Raw genomic sequence first — 22,796 nt, forward strand, 5'->3', positions numbered from 1 at the left:
TTGTGAAAGCAAATAAAGTGTATCACATGCAGAAGTAATGGGTTTGCCTAGAAAAGCCTTCATGCCCCGGTCAATCTTGTTGGTACCATTGGAGGGACATAATTTTATCATTTAAACCTAATTAAGAACAGTGGGACGTTGGGAGGAAATTTGATGGAGTCAGATTAGTTCATCAGTTTCCGATGACAAACCATAAAATTCACATGAAGCAATTACCACAAAACATTTCTTTAAAATCCGGATCTCATCAGCATTTATTTCTTACCATCAATCAAAAGTGCGGAAAAGCCTCTTAGCTTGACACACCCTGGCCTAAGTTTTATCAGACATTGGGCTTTTTCATTTTTTGACTGCATTGGAACTACGTAAACTGAATACTCTCCAGCCCAAGAGAAAGGAAGGAATTATATTCCAAAAGTGCAGAAAAATAAAGTCATCCTGGGGTAATTCCCTGTTTTTCATCACTGTTACAAACGGCGGTAAAGACTAAACAATGAGACCAAGGAGGGCACTGGAATGCAGAGTTGACATTGGGGAAACTGTTTACTTAGTAAAACCTATCAGGTACCTCACTGTGTGATCTGAAGTTTTTCACTTCCACTTACAGTGTGACAATGCAAGATTATGTTCACTCCTGGAAGTGAGACTAAAAATAACCAAATATCTATTGCTACATTCCAATTCAATCTGTGAAATAGGTGAATTCCCAAAGTAAGGAATTACTCTAGTAGTCACTGTCTCAGCTGCATGTCCGTTTATTGATGCAGATCAGGCATTAATGCAATAATTAAACGACAATTCCACTCTGCATGAAACTGTCTCTATCTCATAAAGTGATACAAGCAGTTTGTTTTTGATTCTGTATTTCAGAAACTCCACGCTGTTCTCGCACTGCTGCTACTGCTGCTTTGTGATTCCACAGTGTTTTTGCGCTGGACCTTTCAGGGTAAGTAATTTGTGCTGCTTAGCACTCACACAGAGATATAAAAACAAGATGACTAATAAAAACACAAAACAAAACCTTTTCTTTAAGCAAGACATTTTTGTTTTGCAATACAAACCACCAAGCTTTGCTTTAAACATGACCAATGTAATTTCTTTCTATGCAATGAGTCATTTGGTGATTTAGGTTGTTTTATGTTTTCAGGTCTGCAAGTTTGTTACACCACAAAGATGTATGTTTGCATTGTTTTGCCTTTCCTCAGTTGGCTTCTCTGCTGTGCTGCTGTGCTTGTCAATATTTTATGTTGCACATACTGTGGTTTGTGTTAACCTTATTTTAAAATGCACTGACATGTACAACTGTGGCAAATGTGGAATAATAAAATATAAGTCCTGAGCCAAACTGCTGAAAAGCATCAGGCTTTCAAAGCAGCACAAGCTCCTGGAAAATGGAAGCATAGCTCTTTTCCAGACAATTTATTCACACTTAATTAAAGCCTTTAGATTCCAATTCTGACATTTAGTAAAAACAAGTTAATCTTGAGAGCTTAAGTCCTGTTGCAAGAATCACAAACACTCAGAAAGATAGCCTAATATTTATTCAAGGCAGTGTCACAGCTTTCCAAACACAGAGCTTTTGTTCCCTCGCCACAAGACGCGCAGACTTACCCTGACTACTAACACACTGCTTTTGCTTTCTTCTCCCCCCGTTTTATAGCTGTGAGGATTTCACCTCAAGCTGGCGTTCATGTGAAGGAGGGGTTCTCATTTTCTCAAATGAGCGGTGAGGAAAATAATTTCTAAGGTTGAATCACGGAACATGATTTCGAGTACCACTGGAGGTCCCAAAAGAGTAGGTATTGCACCACATTATGGAAAATGCGACTTAAAAATCAATTCAATAATGATGGTGCCAAGTAAAATAAAAGACAAGATTCATGCTTGAGTTTCTTGAAAGTATTATGCTCCAGGATCTGATGATTTTGTATTTAACCATTGTTTATGTCTCAGTTCCACATTGCTGAGCTGGCAAGAAGAGAAGCACTTAGGAAGTTTGCAGTACCATCTCTTCATGATGGCTCTTATGAGATAGACCCTGGCTTTAACTTCAAAATAAACGCAAGGTTTACTGCAGTGGGTGGGGTTTTTGTTTGTTTTTATGTGTGGGTGATGACTGACATCTAGTGGCTGAGTTGTTTTAAACCCCACTTACCCTGTCCATGGTGCTGAACATCAAAGACTGATTTTATCTGAGCTGCACAACAATGCAACAATATGGCATCTTAACAACTGTGATCTGTAGATCTAAAACGCAATAGGTGCTTAATTTTATCACAGTCCTCAGAGTCCATCTTTTCTGATTTAAAACAGTTTAACTACGGGGAGTATCGCTGGAATTTACCTTTATGGCGGTACAGTCATGTTTGGTTCTCAGAATATTCCACTACACCAAAAAACTCAGTCGCTGTGATGGCACAGCTCAAGAAGGAGCCAGTGTGTCCTGCTACAATTGCAAACACATACACAGCAAAACTGTGAAAAGATTACAATTTCTGGATAAAAAGTAACCAACATTTCGTACGTCTGTTTAGGGACAATATACTACTAAGAAATAAAATGAAAAAAAAAAGAGCATAAAGAAGTGGTTCTAATTATATTTTCCTCCTGGGGGAAGTTTCATATGCCCTCTGACAACTGAGAATTTAAAGTAATTTAAACTTCAATAATTTATTCTTCAATAACAAATTAACTTCAATAATTCATGTCTGCTTGTAGAAAGTTGCTCAGAGATGTTTTGGTTTGGTCCAGGGCCATGAGGCATTTTTTCATGCCAGTCAACAAAACAGAGCAACGAAATGAAAGAATGGTAGGAAAATCTTCCCTTCTTTCTCTGTTTATGTTTCCTTTCCTCTCTATTTTTCTTTTTCTTTTTTTTTACACTTAGACACTGCTTTATTTAAAGATATCTCTGCAGACATTTCTTTGTAATGTTGTTTTTTTCCTTTTTCATGTAGTTTGAACTCCTGTCAATGCTGACCCAGGACAGAGGCTGGACATGTTCTTCCTGCCACAGTAAGAGCAAAAGCGTCCTGACAAGTGTCAGAAACAAATGTTTCTGTTTATTAGATATTGATCTAAAGGTAAATAATTGATAGTACAGGAACACATTTAAATAGGGTTCAAAAAGTATTGTTCTTCAAAATTTTAACAATAAAAATCAATTGGACATAAAATGAAAAGTGTGGACAAACTGCTTGTAGTCTGGTTGTAGCAGAGGTTAAATTGCCCGCTGACGGTGCTCATTGGTGCTTACTGCAGGGTGGCCCCTCCCCTGTGAAGGCCCCTGAAGGCCTCCTCCAATCTCCTTTCTGTTTCCACTCTCTATATGAATATGCATGAGCTCCTGACAGCCCTGGGACCTTGCATCGTCTAGCAGGAAAGCTGGAGTGGACTTAGCTGCCTTGTTTTGACGGGGGCTCCCTCTAGCCAACAAATCCAGAGGAAAGGACTCCAACGTTCACCCTTTCCTGCTCCTGGGAAGATCATGGCTGGGTTTGCAGGCATTAACGGGTCTTTTCTGGTGGTGATCCTGCAGCTTGTTCTCCTTTGCTTCTCTCAAGTAAGACCTTTGATATGCTTCTGTCCATGTGATTCTGTCTTAACTTTTAGATTAATTCTGCAGAGGAGCAAATGAGTATCCTCTATTTGCATGCAAAATATAATTTTTTGCAAACTTTTGTGATTGATTGTTCAGATTATTTTATAAAACAAAATTATTTGACAATCTACTGACAATTTACTGAACATTTCCTACAGCAACTTTATTTTTTTGTCAAGTCTGGTATTCTATCAGAAATAGGCAGGTACCAGTCTAGGCAGGTGTGCTGATTTTAACTCGCATCATGAAATGAAGTGGTGCACCTGTTCTTTCTTTTACATTAGCTGTACAGTTGCATGTTAATCTAAGAAAGGACAAATTTAGTAGAAACTTCAAATAAAAATCAGCATAAAACCTTTCCTATTTTTCTAATATAACCATTTCACACAGAGGAATCAAGGGCCCCCTGGCCCACCTGGACCCCCAGGAGTCCCAGGAGTTGATGGCATAGCTGTGAGTTGCTTTAGCTTTGTAAAAATATTCATATTTTGATAAAAATGCTAACAATGTTTGTGATTAGCTTTTGTTGACCAATAAAATCGCATGTCTTTTCTTTCAGGGTGAACGGGGGTTAGATGGCCAGGACGGTTTTCCTGTAACTATGAGATTTATCAATTTTCAATCTCTTGTTGTTTCCTACAATTGCTGGTAAATCATTTATGGGACCTTTAATCCCGTAGGGCCCTGATGGGGATGCAGGTAAACCCGGTTCTTCAGGATTACCCGGAATTCCTGGAAATGTTGTGAGTAGTCTTTGTTTCATGTTTTATATAATAGCCGCTCGCCATGTTAATGGTCATGACGAGGTCAGCTTGCAACCTTTGAGCTGGTTCTGTGGGTGGAACTGCAAAATGTTATCCTCCCACCAAAGAGCTCATGTTTCACACTAGTTTTGTAGAGACCTAGGAGCATTGTATGTGTCCAGGGGGTTACTGAGGGAAGATAGGTGCAAAAAATGTAAGGAATTTATTTAACAGGATTAACAAATTCAGAGCAGAATCACGCCTCAGTATAATTAAGTTAGAGGGCAAGGTTAGGATAGCAAGAGCCAATAAATCGCACATTTTAGCTGTTGAAGGAATTATAAAAATGACTGTATTATAATTTACCTTAATGTAATAGTTATATTTTACGTGCTTTATTAAATTCCCAGTTTAAAGGAAAAATTAACACTTCTATCTAGTACCTGTGTGGAGAATACGTAGCAGGATTCTGAAAACAATAGGTGCTCTATTGAGACACTATTAGTGTCTCCTGTTGAGAATCCTCAAACCGGTGTGGAATGACTTCTTTCAGTTCGTTTGTTTGAAGAGATCCGGACATGAAAGCTGCTCCCAACTGAACAGTCTGAGAGTTTAGATGTCTGACTTAGGGTAGATAACTTTCTATATACGCTATTTAAAGTTGAAAACAGATGCAATGTATGATCAAAGGAAAACCTTCTGTTGTATGTAAATGTTTAATAAGCATGACTGTGTTTTGTCATGTCACACATACATTAAGATTTTGATGGAATTTGAAAAAGATACTCTTATGTGGGACATAGATTTCTACCTATATGTATTGAAAACATTGATACTAATTTGCTTCAAAATGTGAAACTTTATCTGGATGTGTTTCTGCTATAGGGTTTGACCGGCCCTGTTGGAGACCCTGGGCCTGATGGTCCCCCGGGACAGAAAGTGAGTGACCAGTGAGCCTTTACTTTTGCACTTCGGAGGTTGTCAGGGAAACTGTGCCAAGCTGCTGTCCGCTGTTTTGGCTTGGCAGCAAGAGTCGCAGCGCATAAACCAATTCCTCTTGACAAATGAGACATAATCCTACAAGCCTAAGTAATCCCTGCAGGGCATGAAGCTCCAACATTGCTCCTCATTAGGCTTAATATTGCTGGGTCAAGTATGCCCAGTCCCAGTCATATGATTGTGCCGGTGGAATGTTAATTCTGACTGTCTGCAAGCTCGCACAGCTTAATTTTACTCGCTCAGTATTTCTGTTTGTCTCACTTCCTGCGGTATTTGTGAATAAAATGTGTTTATTTCTTTTCTTCAGGGTGAACCTGGAAAGTCCGGACCTCGTGGAGCTGCTGTGAGTAAACATGGCAGTCCAAGAGTCATTATATCTTCACATATTCCAGTTTTAGTGTTTTGTACAAACCCAATTTTCATACTGCCAATTTCCCTTTAGGATGTCGGGCCTGATGGATCCCCTGTAAATAACTCCTATATGTAACAATATCAAAACAAACATTTGCAATGAACAAAAAAACCCCCAATATTATATAATACATGAAATGTACCTTTAAACAGGGACCACCTGGGCCTGGAGGACTTCTGGGTGAATTGGGAAAAGTTGGACCTCCTGTAAGTAAAAAACAAGAATTTGTTTCTTTTGGGGGTTTTAAATCCAATAATGGTAACCCTTCCCCCCAAAAAAAGGTTAACCAAAAATAACTAAATAAACATGAAATCTATGCTATTTGGAATCAAAATATAATTTAATAAGTGGAATGTGGATGTTTGTTCTTTGTTGTTGTTATTGTTATGGTTTGATAATTTCTTACTATTTAAAAACACCTCTCAGCTCTGCATAAGAATTCCTGTGTATCCAAACTAAGTATCTGCTCAGAAATGTCAAATAAAGATCAGAATAACCCGACTTAGATCTACTTCATGGACATTGTAGTGCAGCATCTGAAGTCTTATGCATATAATGAACAAAATTGTTGCAACGCGTTTCACATCAAATGTAAGTTAAACTAGAGTATTTTTAATACTGATTTAGATAAAGTAAAATATCCTGTATTAAAACAGAATTTGAGGAGTCAAGTAAAACAAGGTGAAACCACACAAGGATGTATTTTGTTCTGTGGAGTGCTTAAAATATTTATGCAAACACAATATAGCTGACAGCACATTTATATGCTATGCAACACAAACTAGTTTGCAAAAAGATATTCTTCACCACTGCATCTGTTTTCAAATGTTTTAGTATTTTCCTGTCAGACTAATTACACATTCAGCATTTTATTTACCCACATATAATGGAGGTGAAAGCTAAAAATAGTTTTAGCGATACTTTGAAATAACCTCATTTTTTTTATTCCAGCTTCAACTTTTGGACATACTTTTCATTAATACACTTACTAGGATAAGTTATTGTTGTAACTTATCTACTGGCTAGTAGATTCAGTGCTGTGGAACTGAAGACCTCTGTTTTTCTCAATATCTTTTAATTGACAGAGTCTGTGGATTACACATAAAACCTATAAGCACAATTAAACAATTTTCTGAATGGTGAAATAATCTATATTAATTAGAATACTCAGTTGTCATAGCAGCAGTTTAAGCAAGTTCAGATAGTTTTAAAATGCTTAGTTATTATGAAGCATGGACAAGATAGTGCTAAATAGTTTAAACTGAAAACCACATTGTAAGCAATAATGCTTTTTAGGATTCCTACAGCTGTGGAATCTTCAGAACGATTGTTAATCTAATCTCTAGTTTGTTTTAATGCATTTATGTTTTTGCATAGGGAGCAATGGGTGTGAGAGGGCCACAAGGACCCCGTGGACCATCAGGGCCCAGAGTAAGTGAGAAAACAAGTTTAATTTGAATACGTTTTCATACACAAGCGCATCTGAAATAAAATGAGTATCATCAAAGATGTAATTAAATTCAGTAATTCCGTTTAAAAAAATTAAACCTGTTTCCTATTTTGATTCACTACACACAGTAAAGTATTTCAAGTTATTATTACAGGATTATGATTTACAACTAATCAAAACCAAAAACTGAGATCTTAATCTGAGATCTTACAGTGAGCAGCAAAAAAAAAAAAAAAAAAAAGATTGAACTGTCTCTTAGTGTCCCAAATGGGCGCGTTCATAATGAAGTACATTTTTCAATCCATTTACAAATCAATGTCTCAGAGTGTGTGGGGAGAGTGGAGAGGCACAGAATTAAAGTTGCCTGTGCAAGGTGAAGTTTTCACAGTCAGTGAACATTAAGGGGGCCATACCATCTGCTTGTGTTCTCTGTTTTATCAAGTCCAAAGACAACAAATTTAAGAGCCCTTGATACTTCTCTCTGCTGGCAAGCTTTATGAGAAAGGCTTGCCAGCAGAAGCCGGTAGGACTTAGCTTCTGCCTACTCTGCCAAAAGTAGCCATGGCATTACCATTCTTGATTTGTTGGCAAACTCACCTGCAGCAAAATAACAGAGACACCGGACCTAACAATGCAGATAAACTGATGCTTGCCACAGGATGATCACCCTGATCCCTGCCACACTGAATTGGTGGAGTTATTCATGGAGGAATAACTCAAGTATTAAGCTCAGAGCACATGAACATACTAATCTCTAGGCAAATGCTTTGGTGTTTAAATGTATTTTGCTGAGAAAACTGAATATGGAGTTTTTACTAGCTCTAAGCCATAATCATCAAAATTGGTCATAAAAAACTAAATTACATTAGTCTGAGTGTAATAAACATATGTAATATATGAGTTTCACCTTTTAAATTGAATTACTGAGATACATGAACTTTTGTAGGATGTTTGAATTTATTTAGAGTAATTGCATATTTTTTAAGGGCGGATTCAAGATGCATCAGTTAGTTTCTCATTATGGCAGATTTTGTCTCTACAGCGGCAAAAAGCTGAATGTGTTCAGTTAAAAGTCACAAATAACAAGCAAGGTCCCTGTTGTCTCTTGTCTTTATTTGACAACATTTATGATCTGTTTCCATCATCATAAGATATCAGTGTTTCATGAATACATATGTTGAAACTCTTTTATGTCCCAGCTGGTGTGGTCCCACTGCTGGTTGGCATCTGGTCGTTTATAATGCACTGATTATGTTAATAGTGTCGACGTAATAACTTTATTTTTCCCACTTTCAGGGTGCAGCTGGGATGCTTGGTACTTCCGACCTGGTAGAGAATTGTTTCATACAAAAACATGTAGAGGTAATTTCTTTGCACATGGTGCCAGGCGTTGCGACTGACTGACTTATTTTGGTATTTAGTGTCCAAACTCTTGTCCACCTGGTACCCCAGGGCATCCTGGTCTACCTGGTATGAAGGTGAGGTTGTTTGCTTCTCTTCTAAAATCAATCCATCAAAAATCATTACCAGTTTAATTGATCTTTCTGGGATGTTTCCAGGGTCACAAAGGTGCAAAAGGTGAAGCAGGAGAACCTGGGAAGCAGGGACACAAGGTAAAAAATTATGTTTGCTTCAGAGAAAAGGTTCAAATTTGTCACTACTTACAAATTAATCAAAATTGCATCATTTACCACTAGAAAATGCAAATTCTTGAAAAAAAAGTGTCAGTTTACATTGCTCCACATTTAAAAAACCTGCATTAAAGACCTGTTTGTTATTTTTTAGAAACCTTTTACAGATGCTGCTTTGTTTAAAACAGCAGGGATGCGAGCGTTTGTGTAATTCCCCTGACTTTTTGCAATTTGGAAAGGATAACTTATTTGAAATGATGTGCAAGCATGGCAATGCTCACCTGTTAATATTCCTGTGCACCATATAAATGGAAATGAGTCTGGTCCCATCTTCTGTTATCTCCCTGATGCTGGAATATAATTTACTGTCAGTCGACTCTCCCTCTCAGATGCAATTTTCATACTTGCTTGTCACATATACGAAGATATGCTGAATATGTACAACAACCAAGAAAACACACCAGCTGTTTAGGTGTATAGGGATATTATTCAAATGGAGAATCATTTTGAGATGTATTTACTGTGTTGTGAAAAACTGATTGCCCTGTTTTTGTTACAAAGAAATGTTTCAGATCATTAAGTAAATTTTAATATGCCAAGTTAATGACTGGAGTAAATGTAAAAATGTAGTGTTTATGCAATGATTTTGTCTATTAAAAGAAAAAATCTGAAAAACTAATCTTGAAATCAATTAAACAGAACCCGTCTGACAACATAAAGTAGACAAAAATATTGTAGAAAAGCAACATATCATGATATTCAGCTGTCTGGAATTCCTTACAAGCCATTTACAAGGCTTTGGAACTCCAGTGGACCACAGAAAGAAGTGGTCCATCTCCAATTGTGCATCAAAGGGTCATGCAAGAAGTCAGAAAGAACCCAGAACTGAATTTCAAGTGCACTGGGCTTCACCTGGCTACCTTAGTATAGGCCCGTGTTTATGATTCAAAAGTAAGAAAACATCTGTACTAAAATGCCATTCTTGGGAGTGTTCTAAGGCCAAAAACAGCCAAAAAAATAAACAAACAAACAAACAAACAAACAAACAAACAAAAAAACAGTTTGCCTAAAAGAACACAAAGACCCATCTCGCAATGGCTAAAAGTATTCCTAATGATCTGCTTTCCCTTTGGGGAAAATGTTGTGTGGCCTATGAGAAGTGTTCATACATCTGGTGTGTAGCTAACACAGCATTTCAGGAAAAAAATTTCATACTGACAAACATGTAGAAAGTAGTGTGAAGGTCTAAGTGTGTATTGCTGCTTCAGGCCCTGGACAACATGTCCTCCTTGATGGATCAATGAATTCTGCTCCCCATTAAAAAATCCTGAAAGAGACTCTGTGACTGTCAGTTCATGACCTTCAGCTTGACTGCACTTCAGTTCTGAAGCAGGATAATGATCCGAAGAACACCAGCAAGTCTTGCTGGAGAACACAAATGAAACGAGAGCAAGGTCTAAAGCACTGCTGCTGGCCACCTTACCTCACCATACCGCTATTAAACTCAGTGTTTAAGGTTTAATAATAGCAAACTATCCACTAGGCCACTTCAAAACTTTGAGTTTTGGTGGGGTACTGAAAGGTTTACATCCATTTTCCATAGATAATATAAGTAACCGATTTCATAGAATAGAATAGAAAAGAACAGAACAGAAAATTACCCACGTTTCACTAAAATACAACTCAAAATAATAACAGTTTTAACTGTTGTTCTGGGTTGTTTTTGAGTCTACTTGATTGGCCATTTGCGCTCTCCTGGAAAGGGTCACCATTGTTTTATGTTTTCTCTATTTGTATTTAATGGGTCTCACTGTGCATTGCTGGTGTCCCAAATGTTTAGAAATTGCTTCCTTACGCTTTGCAGACTAATAAATGTCAGTGACTTTGTTTCTCATCTATTCTATAAGTTGTTTTTGAGCATCAATTGTTGTTTTTTTTAGCTCCATTAACCAACTTCATGTTACCAGACAGATTCTGCTGAAGTGATTCTGTCTTTTAGGTCTGGCTGTAATGACACCTGGGAGAGATGAAAAAGCTGCAGTGAATTTTGCTTATTAAATTAATACAAATTATTATTAGGCTTAATTTAATTTTAAATTAATAATAATACATTATTCTTATTCTTATTATTCTTATTAAATTCAAATATGGTTATTACAGTAAATTCATAATCCTACAAGGAGGGCAATTTCTTTTACATATTTTCTTTTTTTCTTTTTAATATAACAAGTGGAACCATTATTTGAAACCTTGATTTTTGTATTTACTCAAGTTGTCTGTCTCGTTGTAATTTTTTTGTGTGTAAAATAGAAAAAAAAAATAAAATAAAGGACGTTCGCAGCAGTATTGTTATATGTTAATAAATAATAATAAAAAAGCCTAAATTTTTTAAAACTTAAAAGCTGCTTTCAATCATTGCTAAGGGTTGTTGTGTACAGTCGTTGTTCAAGGGCTTCAGAACCATTTCCCTTTTATTCCACCTCACACTACAGAAACAGATAGGACACCTCACCCGCAAGAAACACAAAGGTCAATATGTAAAAACTTAGGACAACAGTCTCTAACATTTTATTTATCAATTGGCAACCTTTTAATGATAGTTTTATTCCTACTAGTTAAAATTCACTCCACCTCCCTGCCGCTTTTATTTTTTTCATTTTTTAAACATCCTTCTCATCCCAACATTTGCATATAAAAGCAATAAAATGTTCTTAACAAGAGCACATTTTAAAAACTCCAGGCATGAAGCACAATCTTTCCAAATGTAAGAACGTCCTCTTCTTACCTCTGATGCAGAATAGGGAATTATTTGTAATGATTATTTTCCTTTGGAACAATTTGTCTCACAATTTGTATTTAAATGCTTTTTCACTCATGAAATCCATTAAGAAATGTGCATGAGACTTTTATTTAGAGTGGCAGCCTCTCTGTATAATTAACACACAGCAAATAAGGTCAACATTTTGCTGGAAAAGAAACTGATGGAACGTCAGTCCTAATCAGACTAGAGGACTCACTCTTAGTTAGGGCTGCTGCTCATTGTTTCGTCTCATTAATGTCATTCTGTTTTTCGTCTGTCGTTTTTTTTCCCTTCTTTTGTTTGCTCAGGGTGGGGAAGGAGACCAGGGAGGTCCAGGAGATGTTGGATCCCAGGGTCCAACGGTGAGATAATGTCTCTATTACATGATATTAGGTGGTATTTATTTTTCTAATCAGAGTTCAATCTCATATTTGCGTCATCCTCATCCTTTTCCTTCTGACATTTCTGTTTGATCCAACTGTTATTTTAGGGACCACAGGGAATACGTGGAGCCACGGGAATGATGGGCCCCAAGGGAGAGATAGTACGTTTTTTGAATTACAATTAGGGTAGTTGTGCTTGTCAACTTTCCTAATTACTTCTAATTACACAATTACCTTCATTTATTAAAAAATAAATTGTTGTTTTACCACAGGGAGCTCGAGGTCCTGATGGAGATTCAGGTCCACAGGGAGTTGCGGGGGCCACTGTAAGCTCGTCAGTCAGAACATGTCTATGTACGTGTGTGTCAGCTGTGTATTATATGTTCTGACCTCTTATTTCAGGGAGACAGGGGTCAAAGAGGAGTAATGGGAGAACCTGGGATTAAAGGTGAAATGGTTAGTGGGTAAACCTCAACATCACAGACACAAATAAATCAGGGGTATAAGATAGTTCTGGAAACCTGGGTGTTGTTTGTCATTTAGGGTGTTTTAGGGCCACAGGGGATCACAGGGCTTCCAGGTCCAAAAGGAGAAGCTGTAAGTTTCTGATCATCGCTAAATAATCCTTCACTAGTCTCAGATATGTTGTCCTAAGTGACACATATTTTAATGTATTCTCTTTACCCTCAGGGATTACCTGGTGTTGAAGGCCGTGATGGCATTCCTGGGTTGCCGGGTGCAAAGGTAGAGAGTGATTTGCGCTGTTTCACTGATCATTTTACATGCCTCAATCATTGACATGAAGGCATTGCTTAGAACTTTATTTAACATTCAGAAGCTGAGGTAGCTAAGACTTTTTCCCCTCCATGTTTCTCTGCAGGGAAACATCGGCAAGCCAGGAGTTCCTGGAGAGATTGGACTTCAGGGGCTTCCTGTGAGTATGACCCTTGACCTCAAGCTGTTTTGGCTGACTGTAATTGGACTGAACTGTTTTGGTGCACTTTAAAGCATCGAAGCTCTTGGTTTCTGCACAGCAGGACTCAGTTTGCCTCCTGCCTTGGAGTGACTTAAAACTCCCTAATAAATGTTTTTGCTTCTTTTTGAATAGCATAGGTTTCAGAGCCAAGCCTCTGAGATGATACAGAAAAATATTCAGTGCCTTTTGATTTGGCTGATTCTAGGAAATAATGGCTATCAATTTATAACATAGCTGACAGAAACAACCTTATGAATGATTTTAATTTGCATCTCTTTGCAAAAGCAGTGAAATGTAATTATTTTCAGATGTTTTAGTGTTTTTTTTACTAGGATTTTATGTGTTCTACTAACACAAACCGATGGTGTGAATTTGTTTGGAACCCCCTTTACTCCAATACCATTTAATATAAACTACTGCAAATAATTTACAAAACATTGTGAAGGCCAAGAAAGACACCGAACATGGGTTATTTTTCATTTAATGTCATCTGTTCCGTGATATGCTATTTGTCTCTCTTGTTAGGTTAAAATAAATTGTTGAAAAATTTCACAACCTGCTTTTTGTTTTCAGGGTTTGCCTGGAACACCTGGACCAAAAGGCTTGAGTGGCCCAAAGGTTAATTGCTCTATCAATTAATAGCAATGATCACTTTTTTTTTGTCATCAAAAACATGACTGCTGATTTTTTTATTTCCAATCAGGGAGATTCTGGGAAGCCTGGGTTTCCTGGGACATTGGGATCTGCTGGAAAACAAGTAAGTGTGAGCAGAAACATTCTGAAACCTCAGCACGGTTAGAGTCTTTTTTGCATAATTTTACTGTTACACCGCAGGGTGAAAGGGGAGAACAGGGAGAAGTGGGACCCATCGGACCCATCGGGGAGCCTGTGAGTGTTTCTTCCTGATTCACCTTCAAGCATTTAGTCAAGGACTTGACGAAATCAGCTGGGCTTCTTTGGACTGAAAATCTTTTGCCTACTTGCTGTTTTATTTGTCACACTTGCATGTTTCAGATCATAACAATATGTTTAGTTTCAGACAGAAATATCTAAATGAATATAAAAAGCAGTCTCCCACTGATGATTTATTTTATTAAGAGCAAAAAATGTTATCCAAACTATCCATCCATTCATTTTCTTCCGTTTATCCTGGTTTGGGTCACGGGGGGTAGCAGCTTAAGAAAGGGGGTTTAGTTTTCCAAACTAAACCCGCCTTATGTGAAAGATAGTCTTGAATCACAAATTAAATTGGTTCAGACTGGGACAGTCAACAGATCTCTTGGATAAAATCCAAATAAAAGAAATTCAGTAACAGATAAGAAAGTCAGTGATGTCTATCAATATGGAAAAGGTCACCAAGCCGAAGCTAGCCTATCAAAACTTAGTTCAAAACCCCATGCAGGACGTCACAAAATAAACAAAAACAAGTATGTAGAGACGAAATTAGGTGAGCTATGTCCGTATAGAACTTATCACAGGATTACAGCATAAAAGTGCTTTACAATTACAGTAAGAACCATACACTTGTACGACATTTAAAACATGGCATAAACAATTTAAGATCAGTGTACAAGTTCAGTGGTCATTAATGTTCATGATTCAACAGTAGTAAATAAAGTGTGTAAAAATGGTCATCTATTTGTAGCCTTAAGCTTGAACTGAATTAGGCTTTGCTGAAGAACAATCTGCTTCAGGAAATCCATCTCTGAGTGAGCAACTCAAAGTATCGACTAAAAATCTAACTGAAAATCTGTGGCCAGACCTTAAACATGTTCATGTTCGAAGCCATCTGATGCAGCTGAATAGAAACAAATCAACAAACAGTAACTGGCCAAAGATCCTCCACAGTGATGTAAGAGTAATCGTTATTGGAAGAAAATACATCCTCTTGGTTATCTGCTCTGGTGATCAAGGTCTAAAATGTTTTAATGTTTGATTATTTGAAAAGTTTAAGTGGGACAAAAATACAGCCAAATCTTTGGACATATTACTGGATTTCATTTTGACCTGGCTATAGTAAAACAGAATGGAGTGGAGCTAATACTTATGATTTTTTTTTTTTCTCATGCATTGAACTTAACTTCCCTTGACCTCTTCATTGTGTTTTCATTTTACTCTTAGGGAGATCCTGGAGAGCAAGGTCCTGTAGGTCCAGCTGGCAAGCCAGGTGCAAGGGTGAGTCATAAAACACAAATTGAAGAACATGAATGCATATTTAGATTGATAAAATGTAATAAATTATATATTAGCTTAATGTGTATATATGTAGTTTTATCTTGAATTTTTAACATTCTTCAATAAATGGGACCATGCAATAACTGATTCTGTAGAAAAACCATAGAAAGACTCATAACACTGTGAGAGTATTTATCTCACACATTTCTGACACCTTAAATGAAGGAAGTTTACAAGAGGAAAACGTTGGGAGTCTGTCGGGCAGGTCATTGTTTCTCTGGAATTTCTAGGAGAATACTCTAAGACTGGATCTCACTTGAGGTCTATTTTCACAGTAAGGGGAGACTAAGCAGCAGGCTGAAAGAGCTCTCTGTCTCCTCTGCATTCCTCTGTTGGTCGGTGATCAAACGCAGAGCGGCACACAGAAACATACCTGAGAAAATCCTGATGCTATAGTTTAAAATAACGTTCACCCTGCGCTCATGTAACTGACACAAAGCAAACTTCACCCTTATGTTCGGTTGTTGAAGCAGTTTCAGCATGAATGATGCTCCGTCATAATAATCTAGCCTCTTGTTTTCCCCTTTGATTGCAATATTTCAAATCCTGCTGATGTCATTCTGTTCATTAGATGTTTTTTTTTTTTTTAATTAAAGGGACCAAAAGGTGACCCTGGTCTTCCTGGTCTCCCAGGGCCCCCAGGCCTGCCTGGAGTGAAGGGAGAAAAGGTAAGAAATGAAGACATATTCATGCAAGAGCAGCTAACACCAGTCAGCAAATCACAACATATATAAACATAAACAAAGCCTTATGTTTTGAATTTTCACTTTTGCATTCTGGTTTGTCTGGGTAACCCCTTCAATGTGTTAATTACAGGGTGAGCGTGGAGAAGCAGGACCCAAAGGAGAACAAGTACAAAACACATCAATGCCAACAACAAAGTATTTGCTTTACATAAATTAATACACAGGCTTTGCTTTGACAGGGGGCTCAAGGTGATGAGGGAAATCCTGGAGAGAGAGGGGAACTTGTAAGTTCTTACCTGACCGCTAACAACAATCAAAATATACATACATTTTTTTGGTTGCACCAGAGCACATTATTAAGTTTCAATGATGTCATAGGGAGATGCCGGGGAATCTGGATCAAAAGGAGAGGTGGGTCCCTGTTTCTATAAATGCCAATAAAGTTTAGCACTTTTGTAATATTTGTGTGGTGATTAAATGATTTACTCGCAGGCTGGTATTTCTGGTGAACCTGGCAAAAGGGGTCCTGAGGGACGCCGAGGCCAGCCTGGCATCGAGGGCCCTCCTGGCACACCTGGACCACGAGGCATGCAGGGGAACAGAGGTCCACGTGGGATCCGGGGGTCTCAGGGGCCTGCGGTAGGTCAGAAACAGAAAACACAAGTAATTCAGAAAATAACTCCTAAAACATGAGGATGTGTCAACCCCCTCAGAGAAGTGTCAAAGACCAGCGATTTGAAGCCTGGAGGACGTCTGAGTTTTATTCTTTCTCATTGCTTTTCTGATTCTGAATTAAACTTTTCTCTGTGCTGTGCAGGGATTAGATGTTTAAATACAGAATACATTTAGAGTGAGGCTTCTGTTTATATAATAAATTTTTTTTTATCCTCGATATGATCAAATGAAAATTTCAACTATCAGTGCGATACTTTCATCATTTCTGTCATGTCTGAATAAATATGGCATTTTTACACTTGTAGACGTGTGACATGGTTGGTTGAGTTAGATATTTTATCATTACACAAGAGGAACGAATATCCCAGTTTGATATTTCTCAAGTTAAATTGATTTTACAAAATTGAGTCCCAGGAGTCGCATGATCACATAGTAACAGACTTTGACAAATCCAACCTTTGATTGATTTTTTATTTCATTTTTTTCCAGTTGAACATAAACATTAAGTTTTTTGTAATAGTCTCAGTGCTTGCATTGATGCTTTTCTTGATTCAAGTAAATAAGTATATGAGTTTTTTTCCCCTCTGGAGTATAAATATGCTTTATTTCTTAAAATAGGAAAGACACAAAAGCTTACCATCTGAGCAGGTCAGGTGTGAATTGATATTCATAAGTACAAAGTAGCTTTAAGATAATAGTTACTTCACATGAAAAACTAGAATTGTGATGAGGACTGTTTGAGTACAAAGAAAATCTTCAAAGCTCACACTTCAAAGCTAGTTTCCTGTGTTGGATTGTGATATTTCAATAAAAGGTACATTTTGAAGAAGGTACATCTTTATATTCATGAAATAAGGAATTTTCCTCTGTAGAATCAATTTTTGGATTTAATTATGTTTTTTACTTTTAAACCAGGGGTTATTAAACATAATATTAAGATGTCAAAGGTTGATTTCCAGATAAGGGTAGAACGGATGATAAATACATGACTTTTTATTACATTTGCTCACAAAGCAAAAGTTAAGAAAATCACAATTGGTATCACCACTTGTAACCTAAAGCTACTTTTACTTTTCACAGAAAATCTTATTGAGCATTAATTAAAAAAAGAAAATCTTAAACTTCATCCCCTTAATTACTTTTAAAGGCCTCAACAAATGAGCCTAAAGTGAAATGAGACTTACAGATACCCAAAGACGTTTAACGTGCAACTTAATAGGAAACAGGGCACTGCTGCCTCCAATGAACCTCTTTCAAACTAGTTTTATGCTACTGTTGTTCCCTGTTCATTAAATAATTTGCATCTAAGAAGCTTCACCGTTTCCAGTCTATAAAAAACATCAATCAACACTTTTCTGAGTTTAATACAAATCAAATTAAGTTTGAATAAGTAGGTCAAACATAAATTAAGACCAGAAAAAGAGCAAAGAGATTAACTTACAGTACAATATATAAAGAATTGTTCCAACCTCCTCAATGATTCACAAAAAATTGGAACTCTGGCACCTTCTGTAAAGTGCCTGTGACACGATGAACAGTGTTTGGGAATCATCGCTCCTATAGCTCCGCTTTCATCCTTCACCAGAATATAAAACGAGAAATAAAACTTCGGGATAGAAGCGATGGGTTTATCTCATATGGAAAATGACCGGGACAAATTCTAAGCACATACAGTCAGGTAGTTTGAAACAACAGGGATTATATCAAACTTTGTTTAAAGTGAATTGTCTCTTGTTTGGCTTTACTTGCCTGCAGCCGAAGAAAAAAAACAACAAAAAAAAGAAATTGTATGCCTCTTTATTAGAGTGAGCTGAATGCTGTAAATTCCATTAAATGTTTTGTTTTCAACATTTCTACTTCGGATGCAGGGACAAAAAGAAGCCTTTTTCTTTTATTAATGAGAAATAGAATTAATTTTCTTCACCCATTTAGTCTTTCAGCTAAAGCAAATGAGCAAACGGCATCATGGAGTCTATGTCTCAGGCACTGAGATGAAAGCTATTAAAATATTTTTTCCTTTATAGGGCAAGGAGCCAAGCGATCAGCACATCAAGCAAGTCTGCATGCGAGTTATGCAAGGTAAGAAAAGAGAAGAAAAGCAAAGCTTTTGACCCCATTTATTATTCCCTTGTGTCCCATTTCATGGCTGTAATGTTTCTCATTACCGCCTTAAAGCGTTGTTTCATTGATCAGGGCTGTCGCTGGATGGTCTGTGGTCAAAAAACCGGAGGGTCCTTTAACAAAAACATGAAATAAGCTTCAGTCTCTGTTCATGTGATGGATGAAAGCATCCTTCTCTGAGCCCCTTGAAATGTTTCACTGAAGTCACAACATCTGCTCTCTTCATTCTTCTGTTCTTACATCTTCACAACTCATCTCCTGCTCTCATGACTTTTTTATACCCGCCGTGTTGAAAAATTAATCTCACCTCCAGGAGACCTGCTCTTTCCCGCTCCGAGCAAAGTCAGCCAGGAAAGGAAATCTTAAAAAAATGAGCAGCCTAGCTGCTTCTGTGGCATGAATCTCCTTCAGACACAAGAAAACTGAAATCTAGATAAAAAGATAAAAGCTACAGGAGATTAATTTTAGTTTGTTGGCACTGTGGGCTTAAAGTTTCTGTTTTGTATAGCTGTAAATGAAGAGTATTATTTCTGTTTGGCTCAGCTTAGTGATGCTTATTTAAAAAAGAAACAACAGAAGGTGCTCAAGGGATATTATGACCAAGGTTTCACCTCACTTAAATTCAATGTTTAAGACATGCAGGAGACATTGCATAATCTCTGCAACATGCATTGCTTTGAGCTGTCAGAAATAAGCCATGTGAGATTCCTGCATTATTTATTATGATACGTTATGTGCTTAGAGATCCCTTCATAGCTATGAGCTGTGAATGAGCTTTCATGCTGATAATCGTCTTCTTTCTTTTGTTCCTCAACAGAGCAGCTGGCTCAGTTAGCTGCTAGTCTAAGGAGGCCAGAGTCTGGCATTGCAGGTTTACCAGGAAAACCTGGCCCTCCTGGGCCTCCAGGACCCTCAGGAGACAACGGTTTTCCAGGGCAAGCTGGAGCAAGGGGCCTTCCAGGACTCAAAGGACCACCAGGGGCAATGGGAAATAAAGGTCCCAAAGGTACTAAATGTGTTCTCTTTTAAAGGGTCAAACTTGGTCAAACGAGACAGGAGACAGTGGAACAACTTGTACAACTGCTTTTACTAATCTGCTGCAGGTGACATGGGAGATAGAGGTTCCAGAGGGCCCACTGTACGAGGACCTAAAGGCCAGTCAGGACCTCCTGGGCTTCCAGGTGAGTATATATTTATGATGTTGCAGTTCAGGCCAGTCAGGTTGGATCTTTGAATGTCGATCTGACGACTTCTCTAATTAAGGAAAGTCTTAATTAGATTTAGATCTGGACTTTGACTGGGCCAGTTTTAAATCATGCCATTGTAGTTCTGACTTCTATTATAGGGCGGTTGTCCTGCTAGAGGGTGGATAGGCCTGCTACCTCAGCAGGACTCAGGACTGTCCTATATTTGGTTGTGTCCATCTTCCCATCAAAGCTGACCAGTCTCTCTTTCCCTTCCGAGGAATGATGCTGGCACTCTTTAATGTTTCAGAGGACTAGAAAGTATTGCTTTCCTACACATAGAATTTTCCACATAGGTGAAAAAGTTTGGTTTTAAGATTAGACCTTTGATGACTTTCATGTTAGTCGTTCTTTTAGATAATGATAGTGAAAACATTTGGGAATTAGGGACAAATTAATGTGAAAATTGTGTCCGAATTTGATATCCGATATTAAAGTTGATATTATGGCCTATAACAAAAATTTACCAAAATATATGTGGTATACTGTATATTTCACTTCTATATGTACAATATCACCTTCTCGAACCAAATGGCAGCGAGTTTTATCTATTGGACCAATACTGATATTTTAAAAGATGACAAATATCGTCCGATACCATTGTTAGAGCTGATATATTTTTCCTTCACAAATTTGTGCTACTATAGTTTGTATAGTCTATCACATTAAAACTCAATACAACGTATGGAATTTTGTAGAGCTGTGTCAAACATTTAAAGGGTATGAATACGTTTGCACAGCACTATAGAATCCTAAACACCACTAAAAAAAATAAAAATATTTGATGGCATAAAAATATTTGGACCCGATACAAATTAATAGTCTCTTTAAAGTTGAACCTGCAATTTTAATTCACCCATTTTGTAATCACAGGAGAGCCAGGGAAACCTGGGTATGGTCAAGATGGTCAGGATGGGCAGAGGGGACCTCCTGGCGTGCCAGGACAGCCTGGCGTGCCTGGTCCTCCTGGTCCAGCTGGCCTGAACGGCTATTGTGACCCGTCAGCCTGCAACCTCCAGGCAGGGGCTGTCCAGCAGTCTCTGGATGTGAAGGGACCTACAGGGAACTAAGAGCCACTCTGGCAGAGACACAAAGACTGCTGGATAATCTCCCCGAGCACACAGCATTTGTCACGCTCTCCTCCCAGGGGCCGTCGTCGCCGTGGTGTCTTTGATACATTAACCTCTTTGTGTGAGCATGTTTCCTGCCAATAACCATCTCCATCAAAAGGAGTCATCATCTTTGATTTGTGAAAAAAAGGGCTTATTTCATTGTGCTTTTCTGGATGAGAGGTGTTTAAATAAGCCCAGAACTGGGCTCATATCTCTAAATGAAATGATCAAAAAATACATATTGTTTATCCCATTTTCCTTTTATCCCATCCTTTCTTTATGCGCCTCATTTTGAATTTTCTCTTCCACTTTCTCACAGAACAGCTCACAGAATCCCCCAGTGCCAATCAGTCTATTGTGATTTTGCGTTATTTTCTCTTATGATGTTGTCTTTGTGAAAAGACAATCAAGAGCAACTCTGTTAAAGTCCAAAAGTCTGATTTCCTGTCTGACTGCTTTATGAGCAAATAAAACAGAGAGGCTGAAAATTTCATAAAGTCACACTGACTTTAGTACATTTTGTAAATCTGTAAAAAAAAATTGTGAAATGTGGTTAATTATATTTCCTATAAAAAATTTAAAAAAAAACTCCTGATGTGAGACTTTGCTTCACTGTACAGAATAACAGGATGCATCCGTTCATGAATGAGAATAGATTTTGCCAGTGAGAAAAATGTGCAACAGTCTAACAAATAAATATTACGTTTTTTTTTTTTTATTTATTTGGTACACTGATAATCTTTATATTTTCAGAAGTATCTCAAAATGCATTTAAAATGAATAATACAAATAAAATTTAAATAAAATAGTTCTGAGGTAATTAAAAATGTGTCATCAGCAATCGTTTCTTTTAAAGGCAAACAAATCTGTGCATTGTTTCACTCAAAGTGGGTTTTATTTCTCACCATCTCCAACATAACACAACACAGACCTTACACCTTGTAACACCACACACACCTCTGTGTCCGGTTTTAGGACTGGCATGGTGAGTTCATAAATAATAGCTCAGCTTTATATGCATTGTGTTTTGATTTCTTGCAACAGTTCAAAATCATGCAAGTAAGGTTGATTGGTGCTTCACTTTAAACTGAATGAGTATGCGTCTATAGTCATTTATCTCATTTGTGTAAGACTGTGTGTGGGGGTGTGGGTGTGTTGACAACAACCTTCACCTACAGCTGTAGGTTATATAGCTAGATGTTTTCCCATTCTTCAGTGATATTAAAATTTTATTGTTTTGTGGCTTTATGGCTTTCAGTTCACTTCATATAATGGACAGATTTAAACATGTGGAACAGAAAACCCATCTTAAAGAGCATGGATCATAAGTTTTACAACTTATTCTTTTCAGTTGTGTCCAGGCCTGTAATAATATTATTTATTTACATGAATGAGAAATATGTAGAAAACATGAATATACAAGGCAGCCCAGAATGTAGCTGTAGCTAAAAACAAAAAGTAAGTGTGATAATGTTGCATTTAGAACAACAAACTCAGGAATTGCTGCAATAAAACAATGGCCACAAATGACAAAAGAAGTAATAGCAAACGTGAAACTACAGTTTGAATTCATAAAACATTGACCTAAATTGCTATAACAACTGGGAGATGTAAGCCAGAAAAAAACTGTCTGAGCACACTATCTTTGAGACTTAACAAACTGGCACCATATGGTTGATTTAAAAGCACTTTGTTGCAAGTCTTCCTGTAATACACTACAATGGTGAA

At 37.5% G+C, this 22,796-nt stretch overlaps 1 protein-coding gene across 1 annotated transcript; it reads left to right on the top strand.

The window, feature by feature from the left end:
- Positions 1-886: 886 nt before the first annotated feature.
- col9a1b (collagen, type IX, alpha 1b) lies at positions 887-21,663 on the top strand. The gene is made up of 35 exons (XM_032552503.1): positions 887-946; positions 1,661-2,809; positions 2,958-3,015; positions 3,262-3,562; positions 3,992-4,054; positions 4,161-4,196; positions 4,282-4,344; positions 5,230-5,283; positions 5,651-5,686; positions 5,786-5,809; positions 5,908-5,961; positions 7,133-7,186; positions 8,502-8,534; positions 8,627-8,683; positions 8,765-8,818; positions 11,945-11,998; positions 12,127-12,180; positions 12,292-12,345; positions 12,422-12,475; positions 12,563-12,616; positions 12,710-12,763; positions 12,900-12,953; positions 13,569-13,613; positions 13,699-13,752; positions 13,830-13,883; positions 15,117-15,170; positions 15,827-15,898; positions 16,047-16,082; positions 16,156-16,200; positions 16,295-16,327; positions 16,409-16,555; positions 18,616-18,670; positions 19,530-19,718; positions 19,816-19,893; positions 20,830-21,663. The coding sequence occupies exons 4-35, from the start codon at positions 3,488-3,490 to the stop codon at positions 21,024-21,026; spliced, it is 2,040 nt and encodes a 679-aa protein (XP_032408394.1). The 5' UTR covers positions 887-946; positions 1,661-2,809; positions 2,958-3,015; positions 3,262-3,487; the 3' UTR covers positions 21,027-21,663.
- The last annotated feature ends 1,133 nt before the right edge of the window (positions 21,664-22,796 follow it).

The sequence above is a fragment of the Xiphophorus hellerii genome, chromosome 22, assembly GCF_003331165.1.
Source record: "Xiphophorus hellerii strain 12219 chromosome 22, Xiphophorus_hellerii-4.1, whole genome shotgun sequence".
NCBI lineage: Eukaryota > Metazoa > Chordata > Actinopteri > Cyprinodontiformes > Poeciliidae > Xiphophorus > Xiphophorus hellerii.